The sequence below is a fragment of the Gastrolobium bilobum genome, unplaced genomic scaffold, assembly GCF_033153095.1.
Source record: "Gastrolobium bilobum isolate Gb01-03AN ecotype WA unplaced genomic scaffold, APGP_CSIRO_Gbil_v1 utg1221, whole genome shotgun sequence".
In the NCBI taxonomy this organism is placed as follows: domain Eukaryota; kingdom Viridiplantae; phylum Streptophyta; class Magnoliopsida; order Fabales; family Fabaceae; genus Gastrolobium; species Gastrolobium bilobum.
Window position 1 is genome coordinate 2,870,545 of NW_026897257.1, and position 13,158 is coordinate 2,883,702.

Here is a 13,158-nt window from a genome sequence, read left to right on the forward strand (position 1 = left end):
AAAGATAAGGGCAAAATGCATATATTCAAATATATTATGTCAACTATCACATGTCACAGTCAAATTCCTACGTATAAGTGTGTCTTCCCTCCCATCTACCTCTGATAACATGTTAATGATGGTTTCAATATATATGCTTGTACATTCGTGCTCTTTTATGAGTTTCACTTGAATGTGATTGTGTTGCATGTCTTCGGTGAATTGCTATGTAAATTTGCACTCTTTATTATAGTTTTGAGTAATGATAATTTCACATAAAGTAAAATTCACAATTTACATAGGGATTTGTAATTAATATATTTCTTTTGGTTTTAACTTTTTTGTTGTTTATTTTTATTAAAAGTTGATTTTAGTTTTAGGTTTAGAATGTTTCTTTTTGCACTACTAAAAAATGTTTTTTTTTTCGACGGAAAAATTTCGTCGAAAATAGTTCAAATTCCGTTGAAAATGAAGTCGTTGAATATCTCTTCGTGGGTAACACTTTTTTCGACGGAATTAGAGATTCCGTCGAAAAATTTCGACGGAATAAATTCTGTGAAAAGTTTCAACAGAAAATATTTCCATCAAAAAATTTCGACGGAAAATGAATAAAATTCCGTCGAAAAAACTTGTATTAATTTTCGACGGAAAACAAATTCTGTCAAAAATTTTAGACAGAAAATGAGTGAAATTCCGTCGAAAAATCTTGTATTAATTTTTGACGGAAAACAAATTCCGTGAAAAAAATTCGACGGAAAATAAAAGAAATTCCGTCGAAAAATCTTGTATTAATTTTCGACGGAAAACAAATTCCGTCCAAAAATTTCGATGGAAAATAAATAAAATTTTGTCAAAAAATCTTGTATTAATTTTTGACGAAAAATGAATGAAATTTCGTCGAAAAATCTTGTAATAATTTTCGACGGAAAACAAATTTCGTCGAAATTTTTTGACTGAAAATAAATGAAATTCAGCGAAAACTATTGCATCAATTTTCGACGCAATTTCTTTTTCCGTCGAAATATTTTTTTTATTTAATTTCTCCTTACGAAATTAATACCAATTTATGTTTTCAACCTGATAAATAAATATAATGAAAGTAAATAACATATCAAAATCATATTATTTTAATATAATTATGTGTACAAAAGTCTCTGTTATACACTAATAAAAAGAGTCTTACATATACAATAGTCTCTGTCACATACTAATAAAAAAGTCCTACATTTATAAATGTCCAAATATATACTAATCAAAAGGGACTTTCATATGCAAAAGTCCCTGTCATATACTAATCAAAAGAGTCATATATCTATAAATGTCCAAAACATATACTAATTAAAATGGAGCCTTCGCATAAGCTTCTCCATTTTTTTCATTCGCCTCTGCATCATAGCCATGAGACTTTCTTGTTGTTCAACCTTTTTGTCTTGTTGTGCAGCCCTCAGTACAACGTAGTTTGGAATCTAATCCTTCATCATAGCCTAAATCAAAAATAAATTCCGTTCAAAATTTCTGTTGAAAATTGAGACTTTTTTAGTAGTGTTGTAGTTAATCAATGATTAGGTTTTTTTTTAACTTTTTTAATGATGAGGTGACCAAGCAATATCCTGACTTTCCAAAAAAGTTTTTAGTCCTTTATTTATGTGTACATTCTATGTTTGGATAAATAATTTATTTTAATAATAATAACAATAATAATAATAAAGGATATGATGAAAAGAGTTTAGATTCCTCTTAGTTTATTTTTCAACTAATTTTAAAAATCAAAATTTATGAATCTACTAATGCTTTGTTTTTACAGAATGATGTGGCTTTAAATTATCAATTTCATCAGGAAATACGTCGGAGCAAGTAAAATTTCTCTGGTCAAATAAATAATTTAAATTTTTTATATTTTGTTTCTGTCTATTAATTATTCTGATTTCAATTTGTTTATTTATTTCTTGAATTTTTGAATCGTTACATATGCATAATTATGTGTTACACCATAATTATGCTTTGTTTCGACGGAATTATAATACCATTAAGTAATTTTGAAGCGTTACACCATATAACAATGTCTTTTGAGTTAGAATGGGGAAATTTTCTCATTATAACATAATACGTTTACAAGAACATGAGGAAACCTTAATAAATAATAATTAACTTTCATCATATTTGTATGTCTTAGGTTAATTCTTATGACTTTGTTTATTTGTTTGCTTTTATTTTTAACTTGTTTTCTTGTTTGAAGTGTATCACTTTTTTTGTTAGCTTAAATCAGTCAAATTATTGTAATTTAATAATTACATATCTTTGTGATTACACTTATTATTTTATTACTTATTGACAAACTATATAGTTGCCAATTTAACACGAAAGGTATTGAATTTATTAATTGACAGGACAACTAATAATTAAATATATATTACAAAAAAAATAAATAATTAAATATAAATTTATTGATTTTTTTCATTTATCAAAATCAAATTCAAAATGTTATGTCATAACTATCTGAATTTGAACTTGCAAGCAAAGATATAACATCATGCGTCAATTGATATAATATATTTACCAAAATAACAACAATAATAATAATAATAATGATCTTATCTCCATTTTTTAAGTTGAAAGACTAAATGACGACACATCTGTTTTGCATTCTTTATATACAATGAATAGAAATATCGAAGATTGTCAGTTGATTAAATATTTGAAAATAATAGATATAAATATTGAATGAAAAGTTGTAGATGACGTACAAAGAGAATTGGAAGATATTATAGGTATTTGACGTTGAGAGAAAAAGTTGAAGGTTAGATAAGAAATGTTATTATCCTTCAATTATTTGTGTAGCATATATTAGACATTTTGGCTGGACTAGCCTTTACACTCACAGCAAAACGCAAACTTAAAAATGAACTACATGTTTGGTTGAGATACTTGTCACCGCACATGGAAAAATACTGAGTTAGGAGGCACTTTTTGCCGAAAGACCATTTTTTTTCCCTTGAGGAAAACTCCAACAAACCTAGCCTAAATCACCTTTTTATGGAATGGTTTGGTTTCTGCTGACCCATTGATTAAAAATGATTTAGTGGCTGCCAGAGCTTTGTACTTTTGTTATACCAATATAGTGTGTTCTTGCTCATTATTTTATTTGCTGCAAAAGCAGGTAAAAAAAAATATACTTATCCAAGGATGGTCACCTAACATAACCTAAATCATTTTTATTTTATTTTTTATAAACCACTTATATCTTTGGGTCAAAAGATAATAATGGAAAAGATGATCGAACATATGTTTTCATCCCAATCTAAAATATTTTTAATTAAACATAAAATGATAATATGATCAGTATAAAAAAAAATACAGTAGAGGCTAAAATAAAAGGGTATACGATACGGTTATCAATGAAAAAAAAAAAGGCCATAAGCTGACCATTATTCCGTGTATAGTAAAGACTAAACAGATAGACACAAAATTAAAGAATGGAATAGATCATAGAACAAGATTTGTTATCTATTGGAGGTATAAAGTAAGGGGTTTGATTTTCTCATGTTGAATGAGAATTCAATTCTCATGTTGTAGAGATAAAAAACATGCGAGACCCATGTGTTAGAAAAAATTATATGTAGGACTTATGTCAGCACAGAAATCGAAGAATATGTAGGAAAATTTGAATTCTCATGTTGAATGAGAATTATAAAACCCATAAAGTAAGACCAGGGAGGTCAAAATAGAATTGTGCCCGTGAAGCTTAATGGATTTCAGTTAGCACTCTCTACCCCTGTGGGTTATAATTATGTTTTTGGATTTCTTTCACTGATCCGATTTGAATTTTGTCGTGATGACACAGAAAGTTGCTTTAGTTATCTGTTGGAGTATGATGTCACTATGATACTAACAAGTGGATGTAGGGAGCTGCTGCTTTAGTTATTTGTTGGAGCATGATGTTACTGTGGTACTAACAAAGTAGCAACTTTATATTTTGTACTATTTCCTTTTATCTGTAGCCACTTGTAATTAAAGTATAATATGCATATGACGTTTTAGGTAACCAAAAGTCATAGTATGTATGTGAGTTTTGTATAATACTGCACACTTGCTAAATACTTGAAGAAATGAATCATTTGCTTTATTAAGAGAAAAAAGAGTTAAACAATCTCTATAGATTCAATCTTCCAAATTTTATCAGTCAGAGAGACATTTTCAGCTAAGAAAGGAGGATAGTCACTTTGACATAACTCCAAATCGTGATTTGATTAAACATGTAATAATAACAGATAAAGTAGTCCAAGGCACTGTCATTAATTGTTGTGGTAAAGCACTGTTAGGTGAGGCTAAGCTACATTAATAGTTTTATATATCTCAACACTCCCCCTCACACGAGAGCCCACTGGGCTTGAAGGGTGGATAATGCACAGGCCCACCTACCTGTGAACAAAGAAATTTCACTTGAAAGAAAGTGAGGGACGGCGAGGCTCTGATACCATGTAAAGAACCTTAAGATACACCACCCTAAAAGCTAGCTCAAAGGGTGGAAGTGCTCAAGGCCTTATAAAAGTCACATTAGTTGCACATACAACCAATGTGGGACTATACACGCCCCCTCACACGAGAGCCCACTGAGCTTGAAGGATGGACAACATACAAGTCCACCTACATGTGAAAATTCCACTACAAAGAAAGTGGGAGGCAGTGAAATTTCGAACGCTCTGATACCATGTAAAAAACCAATTGAACCCAAAAGCTACCAATTCAACCCAAAAGCTTAAGCTGTTGGGTGAGGCTACATTAATGGTTTTATATATCTCAACAAAATATATGTATTATACACAAATACTCCAAGCTATTTTGAAGAAAAGAGAGGAATTGAGCAGTGAGTGAACAAATAATGAATTCCCTAAGGTATCCTTACACCGTTTAGAAAAGAACTAACAAGGGAGAAGATCATCCCCAAAGAGATATAAAAGTCTCTCCACAGCCCAGCTAGGTTGAGGAGGAGGCACACATGTTGAGCTTTCTGATGACAAGCAATAAGAAGTGAGTAAAGGTGCTCTACAGAGTGGACAAGTGGGGTTGTGGTTATCATGATCTTGGTCATGGTCATGGTCATAGTCCAACCACGTGTCTATGCATTCCTTATGAAAGACATGGTAGCAGTTCATGAGCTCCCTAACCTCATCTTCCATTTTAAGGTGGTTCAAGCAAACAGCACATGTGTTGTCTGTTTCTGGCAGCCTCTCCACAATCTCACCAAACGTTGTCAACGGAAGAGTGTTGTCTCTTATAATCTGTGAAGAGGGTTCAGGTGGGGTGTGAAGAGAGCGAGTCCTCCTATCTTTGATCAGTTTGAAAACCAAGCACAAGACCCATCTCAGAACTGCAATGATTAGAGCTGCCTCGTATATAGCTTGACCTATTGTCAAACCAGAGATAGGGTCCTCAATAACGCACAAGCCCATTTGAAAGCTATCAACAATGAAGTCACTGAGAAAAGAAGAAAGGGAAAAGGGGGAAGTTAAGTTGAGCTCTATGGCTTCTTTATAAAGAAAGCCAATGGAGTGAAAGTGGTGGAGGAGGCTACCCTGTTTTCTCTCTCTCTCTCTTTCCTTTTACTTTCACTCTCTCTTCTACGTTCTTTCTTGTTCTCCTTTAATGTTATTTTATTTTCATCTTTAAATGTTTATCCACCGTCCTTTTGTCATTAGGAATAAAGGGTCACCGACTAGTCATTGATACTCTTCCGCGTGTGATTAGTCTATCTCAGAGGCCAATCTGAGGGAGGGGTTAACCTATTAGTAATTTTTTATTTATTTATTTGTCAAAGGGCTGATTACAACTAATACAGTTGGATCATCACATTTGATAATGGATCTTGAGATTCTCTCCTTGAGTTCTTATTCTTTTCTCTATTTTTTGTAGGCATAACACTTAATGCATGTGCAATAATGTCTGAATGAATTACAATGAACTCGCTCAGTTTTATTTTTATGCTACATAATTCTGCAGTAAAACCTAACGACCACCAAATGGTGTGAAGAAAAAATGAAGCACATATCCACTTATTTTAATGTAGCAAATCAACCGAATGCTACGTGCAAGCAACGTGCAACTGCAACATCGTGTCCGCTCTAATGAAATTGAGCCGTCTGATTGACCATTTTAATATCCAAGAAAAAAAAAACTTTAATAAAACTCCACCTCTATAAACTATAGAGTGCCATCAATTATGGGCTTAATTATTATACAGTTGTCATAATAATGAGATTTTTTAGGCGAAAGATAAAGGGTTCACTACGGTCATAATATCAGGTCGCTTTTTCACAAGATTACGAAACGTCACAATGACCCCATTGCGTGTGTGGATTCCAAACATCCTAGTCAGATCCAACCTATGCGCCATGCATCATGACCATAAATTGGTTAATATGTACGATGAACATAACAAAGAGGAATGGGTGCGCATGAGTGGTGGGGCCAAAGTAATGGAAAACAGTAGTATAAATAAAAAAAGGTAAGGATCAACTATGATTCATTGCTTGCAATAGAAGGGAAAAGAAATGACCTTATGCCATACACAAAACAATTTTACAACCTGGATATTATTGCTATCTGGCAAAGACGTGTCTTACATAGGTCTCAAGATGTCACAATTAAATAAAAGTGGAAAACTTTTGTTCTGCTAAAAGAGAACTTCTAGACATTGGTAATATTTGAAGCGGCACCGCATAAGAAGATTACAAATACAAGCATAAATATTATTCAAATGCTTTGGTTCATTGCTCCGCCTTCTTCCATCTTCTTTCGCATTTTGTATTGCAAAGTAGCTGGAGCACAATCTAAAGGTGTTTCTCCTGAATAAGAAGCAGTCAGTTAGGATTTGCATTCCAGAATTTTGTTGCTTATTATTAATTTTTTATATCTCTGTTTGAAGTGCAGTAGAACAACAACGGGAATAACAATATTGTAAATGGCTGAAGGGAAAAGATTAATTGCCTTGTGCATTTTTGTATCCCAGACTTGCCCCCGAATCCATGAGAATGAAAACTATATCAGTTTGATTGAATACTGAAGCCTACACAGAATATTAAAATTAGTATCCACCATATGATTAAGAAAAACAGAATTACATTCTTGCTTGCACAGGCACGAGCAGAAAACAGAAGAAGAATGTGAGAGGTACCAAATGCAATAAAGACATTCCTTGCTTGTCCCTGTAATTTGCATCCACACCCTGCACATTTTAGAATCCATAAATACAACTTCCAAAAAGTTTAAACTATAAAGGTAAGTGTCTCCTTAGAAAAGGGACAAACCTCATTAAGAAGTTTCTTGACAGCAGCAACATCACCATTTTTTATTGCTTCTCTTAAACCCTGATAGCATCACATTCAATTTAACATATGACTTTCAACACCCAATATCTTTTTGCACAATGCCATATCAGAAATTGTTTAAACCTGAACAAAAAATAACATTTACCTCTCCATTAGCTTCATAATCAATCTGGGGTTTGTCTGAGGTACCATTGGTTGCATGACCACGGTTAAACGTAGAACTGTAAATTTTGCATCATAAATTATCAAATAATAAAAAACAATAAAGAGCAAAATTAAGTAATGAATTAGCGATGACCAGTTTACTTGCACATAATGATATTGATAATTGCTTTATAAATGTACAATACAAAGAAGTTTCTGCATACTAAATAAACTAAATTTTCCTGATGAAGATACAGTGTCACTTCATTTCTCCTGTTCACAAGAAGGAATAGAAGAATACAATCAACCCTCTAGGTGCCTTTGGCTTGTGCATAATTCCAGAATATTTAGATAGAAATGTCCTCCTCAATTTTTGTGGGAAATGATTGTTTCGTCAGATTATGGGACAGGGAAATGCTAAACCTTCGCCATTACCATCTCAGCCAAGGAATGTTTAACATGCAAGAATATATATTTCCAGTCAACAGGAAATTGAATTTAACATCAAAGAAAGGGCTCCTATTCTCTTAACACTGATGAGCTTCTAAAACTTTGTCTAAGTATAGGAACTAGACACATCAAGGGAAAGAGAATGTGATTTCTAGCTTTCAATACAAGAAATTCCTTTCTTTTACTCTACGTTATCAGTTTTTGATCCACAGAAGCTGGAGAATGAACAATACCCTTGGATGGAAACAAACATGTTGAAACTATGTACTAAAAATGGTTCAAAACATACATATTTCCAGCAAAAACAGATATTTGTTAATCAATCCCTACCTAAACTTGCTGGATGAACCGGAGCTTCTATTTCTTGGAACAGTATCTGTCTTCTTGGGTTTAGGATTTGGTGGAGCTGTAATGACTGGATTGGATCTCTTCTGTCACAAAGGATAAAAAACAGAAACCCATGACATTGTGGATTGCACTAAAAGGAAGTACCTGATGATGATAGGAATTATTACCTGCTGGGGGATTACAGCAGAGGAAGGGGTAGGAGCTTCACAGATGCAAAGAGGCATTCCACACTTACACTCTTTAATGCCTGATACAAGCTTATTCCCTGCAGTTGGTATGGTTTGTGAATCAACATTTGCATCAATATCTAATTTAGAAATTGTGTCTGTTACACTGTTTACACCATCCGAAGAAGCCTGTGGGACATCCTTCCTAGTTCTGTGCAAAAGAAAAGATGAAATGTGCAAATGATTTTTAGCAAATATTGATCTCATGTAGAAAATAATATTATTACAAGAAGAAAAGAAAAAGAAAATACTGGTACAGGAAGTCCACATCGACAAATATAAAGAGAAGTATAAGGCAATGGAAGAAAAAAAGGTCTGCCAGCAATACCAACTTAAAGTTACAAGGAAAACAAAAGGACTTTTTTCATCGACACTGTGCACCTTCAGAGTGGAACAAAAAATATTATTATCATTATTTTTTTAAAAAAATCTAGCGCCAGGAAATGAGATATGCTTTATGTGGTATAAAAAATGGATTGACATGTATTTGCAATCCTAAATGGTAAGTGGAATAACAACCTGAAAGTTTCTCGAGAAACATGAATTCATACTAAATTATTAATAAATATAGTATCAATCCATACTTTTGTAAGATTAGGCATTTGGCTTCTACTTGGTTTAAAGCACATGGTCTTTTTAAAGGGATTTCTGTTTTCCCTTATAATTATGTTGAGGGATTGGATGGCTTTGCTTCATCGATGTGTTCTTTGTTCTCTCTTGGTTGTTTTTTCTTTTTTTTCTCTTTTTATTTTTTAAGGAGGATCTCTTATTCTCTTGTCTATTTCTGCATGGTTTTCTTCTTTTATCTGGAAAAAAGAGAAAAGAAAAGAAAACACACATGACTTTTGCATTGAACTTTTTGCCATATGATTTAAAGTAAAAATACCTTCTTCACCAAAAAGGAAAAAATAGTACTATTGCAGAAAAGCTTGATCTTTTTTAGAGCTTTTTGAAGACAAATAAAAAGATCCAAAATAATAAGGTTGAAATAGCCAATGACACTGAAACCGGTTTTATAGACCAAGTCACAAGTGCACCTCCTCACCATCTTTTCCTTCTCTAAGTGGTAAGTCCCTATTTATTTTTTTTAAAGGAAGATTTGTTAAGACCCTGAGATTTACGGTCATCTTACATTCCAGCCTTTTATAGTTCTGAAATACCATATATCATCATGGTTAAACATGTTATTCACTATGAGGTTATTCTTTAATGTGTCTTTGTGCAGATTTTGGCCTCATCTTATTGAGAAAAAGTTAGTCCAACGAATCAGCTTCATGTTGAATACTTCTCCATACTCAATCATTAGAACAGGTATTTAACTTAAGTGCGTAATGATCCCCAATGTAGCCTAGAAAGAATATTAGACACTTAGTTCTTACATTTATGCTTAAACATATCCCGAGTTCCACCAAACAAGGTGGATCAACATCAACAATACCTTTGTCCCAAACTAGTTGGGGACCAAACAAGGTGGATAAATAAAATTAAATTTTCAGGTACTCATATGATGTTAAACAGATAATAAAAAGAATGCCAAACACATCTTAGCTTATTCAGCATGCTTATCGTATGAACAGAAAAATATCTAGTTTTGTAGCCAAATGATATTTGAAAAATAATAACATGCTATGAAGTTTATGTGGAAGTAATTTACCCTGAATTGTTGAAACAATCAGCACATACTCGGACATCTGAGTATATTCCAAATTGTGGTAACGCCTACATAGAAGAGTATCGCTATATGAAGTTCATCCAGGATAACACTTCCACTAATATTCTAAACCAAATGAAAAACATAGTACCATTTGATCTGATGAATGTTCATTGCACAATGTTCTCCCGCAGGATCGACAATGATGCTGCATACACATCACACAGAAGTATATAGTCAGATCCCAAATACTGGAAAAGATTTTTATTGTGAACTGAATTTCAAGTAAATGGTGTTTCCAAATAAAAAATTATGTGAGACTAGCAGAATTTACACACAATGCCTTGAAGAGAAGTAAATTGCTCTGGCAAATTTTCAAAAGAATACTGTAACAGAATCTTTTATCATGCATAGATTGTTAGACCAAATGCTACGCACCATGACCAACACTATGTTTAATGGAAATGGCTCATTCTGTGTGGAAAAGTGAATAAGTATTAAGTACCAAGTACTGTAAATTTGAAACCATTTCAAACCTAATGGTTGTGCATCTTGAACAAGCAGCTAACCTAAACTGTTTGCAATGATTATTATTTACTTTTGGGGATAGAAAATCATCATCAAATTCTTAACTTATAAATTTGGGATTTTCCCAGAAAGAAGAACAGTAACCAAACCGACCGATTTTAATGCCAAGTATTTAGCATCTAAATGTCCTTGTGAAGATTCCCAAAATGCTAAACACAAAGCAAAGCGTTACGCTTTATATATCCAAAGAGGGTGCAGAAAAGAACATGCAAGAATGCAAATGGAAATTAAAAAAAAAAAAACTCAATTCCGAAATTGGGAATCTGCATGCATAGCATAATAAGAGATATGATAAATCTAATGGGGGATCTAATTGGTGGAGAAAGAGGGTACCCACCCTTCTCCTGAAGGTATTGAAACTGCAACTGCAGACAACACATCGTGCTGCTTCTTGGAAAGGAGGAGGATCTGTTGACATGATGATATATATATATATATATTCTTCTCTTCGACAAAAGGGGTTTCTTCTTTAACTCTCACTCTCACAAATTTTCAATCTTTTCTGTGTCTGTTAATCAGATCACCAATTCCCAGGAATCAATGCATTTCTCCAATGGAGGGGGACTAACATTTTTTTATTTTATTTTAATTTTTTGCAGAGAAGGTGAAGAATACGAATATACGATCTCCAATAATTTTTTAAAAAAATATAGGAAAATTTTATAGAGTTTACTTGGTAAGAATCAAAGATTTGGCATTTTGGGTCGAAATCTAAAGCGGATAATATGTTTATGGATCAAATTCATTGGGTTTGAATAAATATTGGTGGACCGTTCAAACAGTAACGGAGCCCATTTTACTCCAAGCAAAGTGGGCCTCATTAAAGGCCCGATAATTTCATGCCCAAGATATTTGTATAATTAAAATAAAAAATAATCAGACTGCCCTTTTTTTTTTAATTAATGCAAAGGACCAAACCCCTTAACATTATTTACCACGCAAGTTACCTTACGGTTTAAAATAGTATAAAATCAATATTAAAAAGTGCAAAATACCTTTTTTTTTTTAAATAAACCATAGATATTCTCCCTAAGAGATAATTTTATTCAAATATAGAACAACCAATATCATGGTAGAATTAACTCTCGCAAAAAAATATTTTTATATTTACAAAAACTTGAACCAAAATTTTGCTTAAGCACCATTAAACATCAATGATAAGATCAATCTAAATTAGTGGCGTCAAAGAATTTAATAATACAATTTAAACAGTTTGATAAAATGTGCGAATTAATTCAATAAAAAATTGATCAACTCATTTTTAGTTTGGTTTATCAATAGAACCTTGAGGTGAAAAATATGATTTATCAGCGGTAAGATTTGACAATAAATTTGCCTACGCGTCAACTTGTTTAAAGAACATTAAAGAAAGATGTAGACGGCACCTGATTGTGGGGTTTCAAATGCCAAATTTTGACACCGGTTAACAATTTAAGGTGTAGTTAGTTAATTGTGCATGGTGTACTAAAAAAAAAAAGGTTAATTGTGCATGGTTTTACTTTTTAGCTCGATATATAAGTTGGGAAATATGTCTCTCTTAGGAGAGATAATATTTTTCTTACAAATACATCGAAATATTTGTTTTTTCTTTTTTTATTTATTGTCATGAAACTCACAATGTCTTTGAGTCTGTCACATGAGAGAAGATGTCTCTTACTATATAAGAAAATACAAACTCATATAAGTTTTACTGCATATTTACAACAATTTTAAATGAGGGGTGACCCGATGAGTAAGGGTCGTCTTGTAATAAACGCATCTTTTACAATAATTTTAAATTAAGAGGTGACACGATGTCGATAAGTACAGTTTAAGGTTTTGTCATGCATTTATTGGATCCGCTGGGAAAACCGATGAATGGCAATGGATATTAAACGAGGGTTTTTGGTTGAAATGATTTTTGAAATTTTGTAAGAAATTTGTAAAGACAATTATGTATGTAGAATTGAATTCTAAGTATCAACGTTAACCGCTAAACTAAAATAATAATAAAGTATTATAATTGGTATATAATTATTTTGGTAAGTATAATACTTTATTATTTTATTGAGGAGTTGATTATATTATCTATCATTTGAATTTTCTTACTTTTGTTATATTTACTTTTAGAGAAAGATTATATTTATCACCTATTAATTTTATCATTTCTTACCATCAAATTTTAACCATTAATTTTCGCTAATTTGACAGTTATAATTTTTTGAAAATTAACGGTTAAGATTTAATAATAAAAAGTAATAAATTTAATTGATAGTAAATATATCATTCCCCTTACTTTTATATATTATATATATTTTAGTATAATATAATGAGAAATATTACTCTCTTTTCACATCAGATAATTTCTCTCATATTTTTCTATTGACATCTTTTTTTTTCTTTTTTGTAATGATAAGACTCATCTATTTTTTATCAACAACATTTATTTTACGTGAAAGTTGAGTAA

General features: G+C 32.0%; 2 protein-coding genes across 3 annotated transcripts; both read right to left on the reverse strand.

Annotated features, from left to right (window-relative positions):
* Positions 1 to 4,757: 4,757 nt before the first annotated feature.
* LOC133305541 (putative RING-H2 finger protein ATL69) lies at positions 4,758 to 5,748 on the reverse strand. The gene has a single exon (XM_061505794.1). The coding sequence runs from the start codon at positions 5,427 to 5,429 to the stop codon at positions 4,899 to 4,901; it is 531 nt and encodes a 176-aa protein (XP_061361778.1). The 5' UTR covers positions 5,430 to 5,748; the 3' UTR covers positions 4,758 to 4,898.
* Positions 5,749 to 6,553: 805 nt separating this feature from the next.
* LOC133305411 (uncharacterized) lies at positions 6,554 to 11,324 on the reverse strand. 2 transcript variants are annotated; one of them, XM_061505630.1, is made up of 10 exons: positions 11,050 to 11,324; positions 10,276 to 10,332; positions 10,128 to 10,192; positions 8,414 to 8,624; positions 8,229 to 8,326; positions 7,450 to 7,525; positions 7,284 to 7,343; positions 7,151 to 7,201; positions 6,964 to 7,042; positions 6,554 to 6,821 (listed from the first exon to the last, which is right to left on the reverse strand). In XM_061505630.1, the coding sequence occupies exons 1-10, from the start codon at positions 11,128 to 11,130 to the stop codon at positions 6,730 to 6,732; spliced, it is 870 nt and encodes a 289-aa protein (XP_061361614.1). In that variant the 5' UTR covers positions 11,131 to 11,324; the 3' UTR covers positions 6,554 to 6,729. The 2 variants fall into 2 exon arrangements, with proteins under 2 accessions (XP_061361614.1, XP_061361613.1); XM_061505629.1 differs by having other exon boundaries at positions 8,229 to 8,329.
* Between the last annotated feature and the right edge of the window lie 1,834 nt (positions 11,325 to 13,158).

Bases quoted from the DNA above. Each gene is read 5' to 3' on its own strand.
- LOC133305541 (XM_061505794.1), bottom strand. From the start codon at position 5,429: ATGGGCTTGTGCGTTATTGAGGACCCTATCTCTGGTTTGACAATAGGT.
- LOC133305411 (XM_061505629.1), bottom strand. From the start codon at position 11,130: ATGTCAACAGATCCTCCTCCTTTCCAAGAAGCAGCACGATGTGTTGTC. The intron at 8,330-8,413 runs GTAATAATTCCT...CCTTTGTGACAG, and splicing joins CTGCTGTAATCCCCCAGCAG to AAGAGATCCAATCCAGTCAT. The intron at 7,043-7,150 runs GTACCTCTCACA...TATTCTGTGTAG, and splicing joins GAATGTCTTTATTGCATTTG to GCTTCAGTATTCAATCAAAC.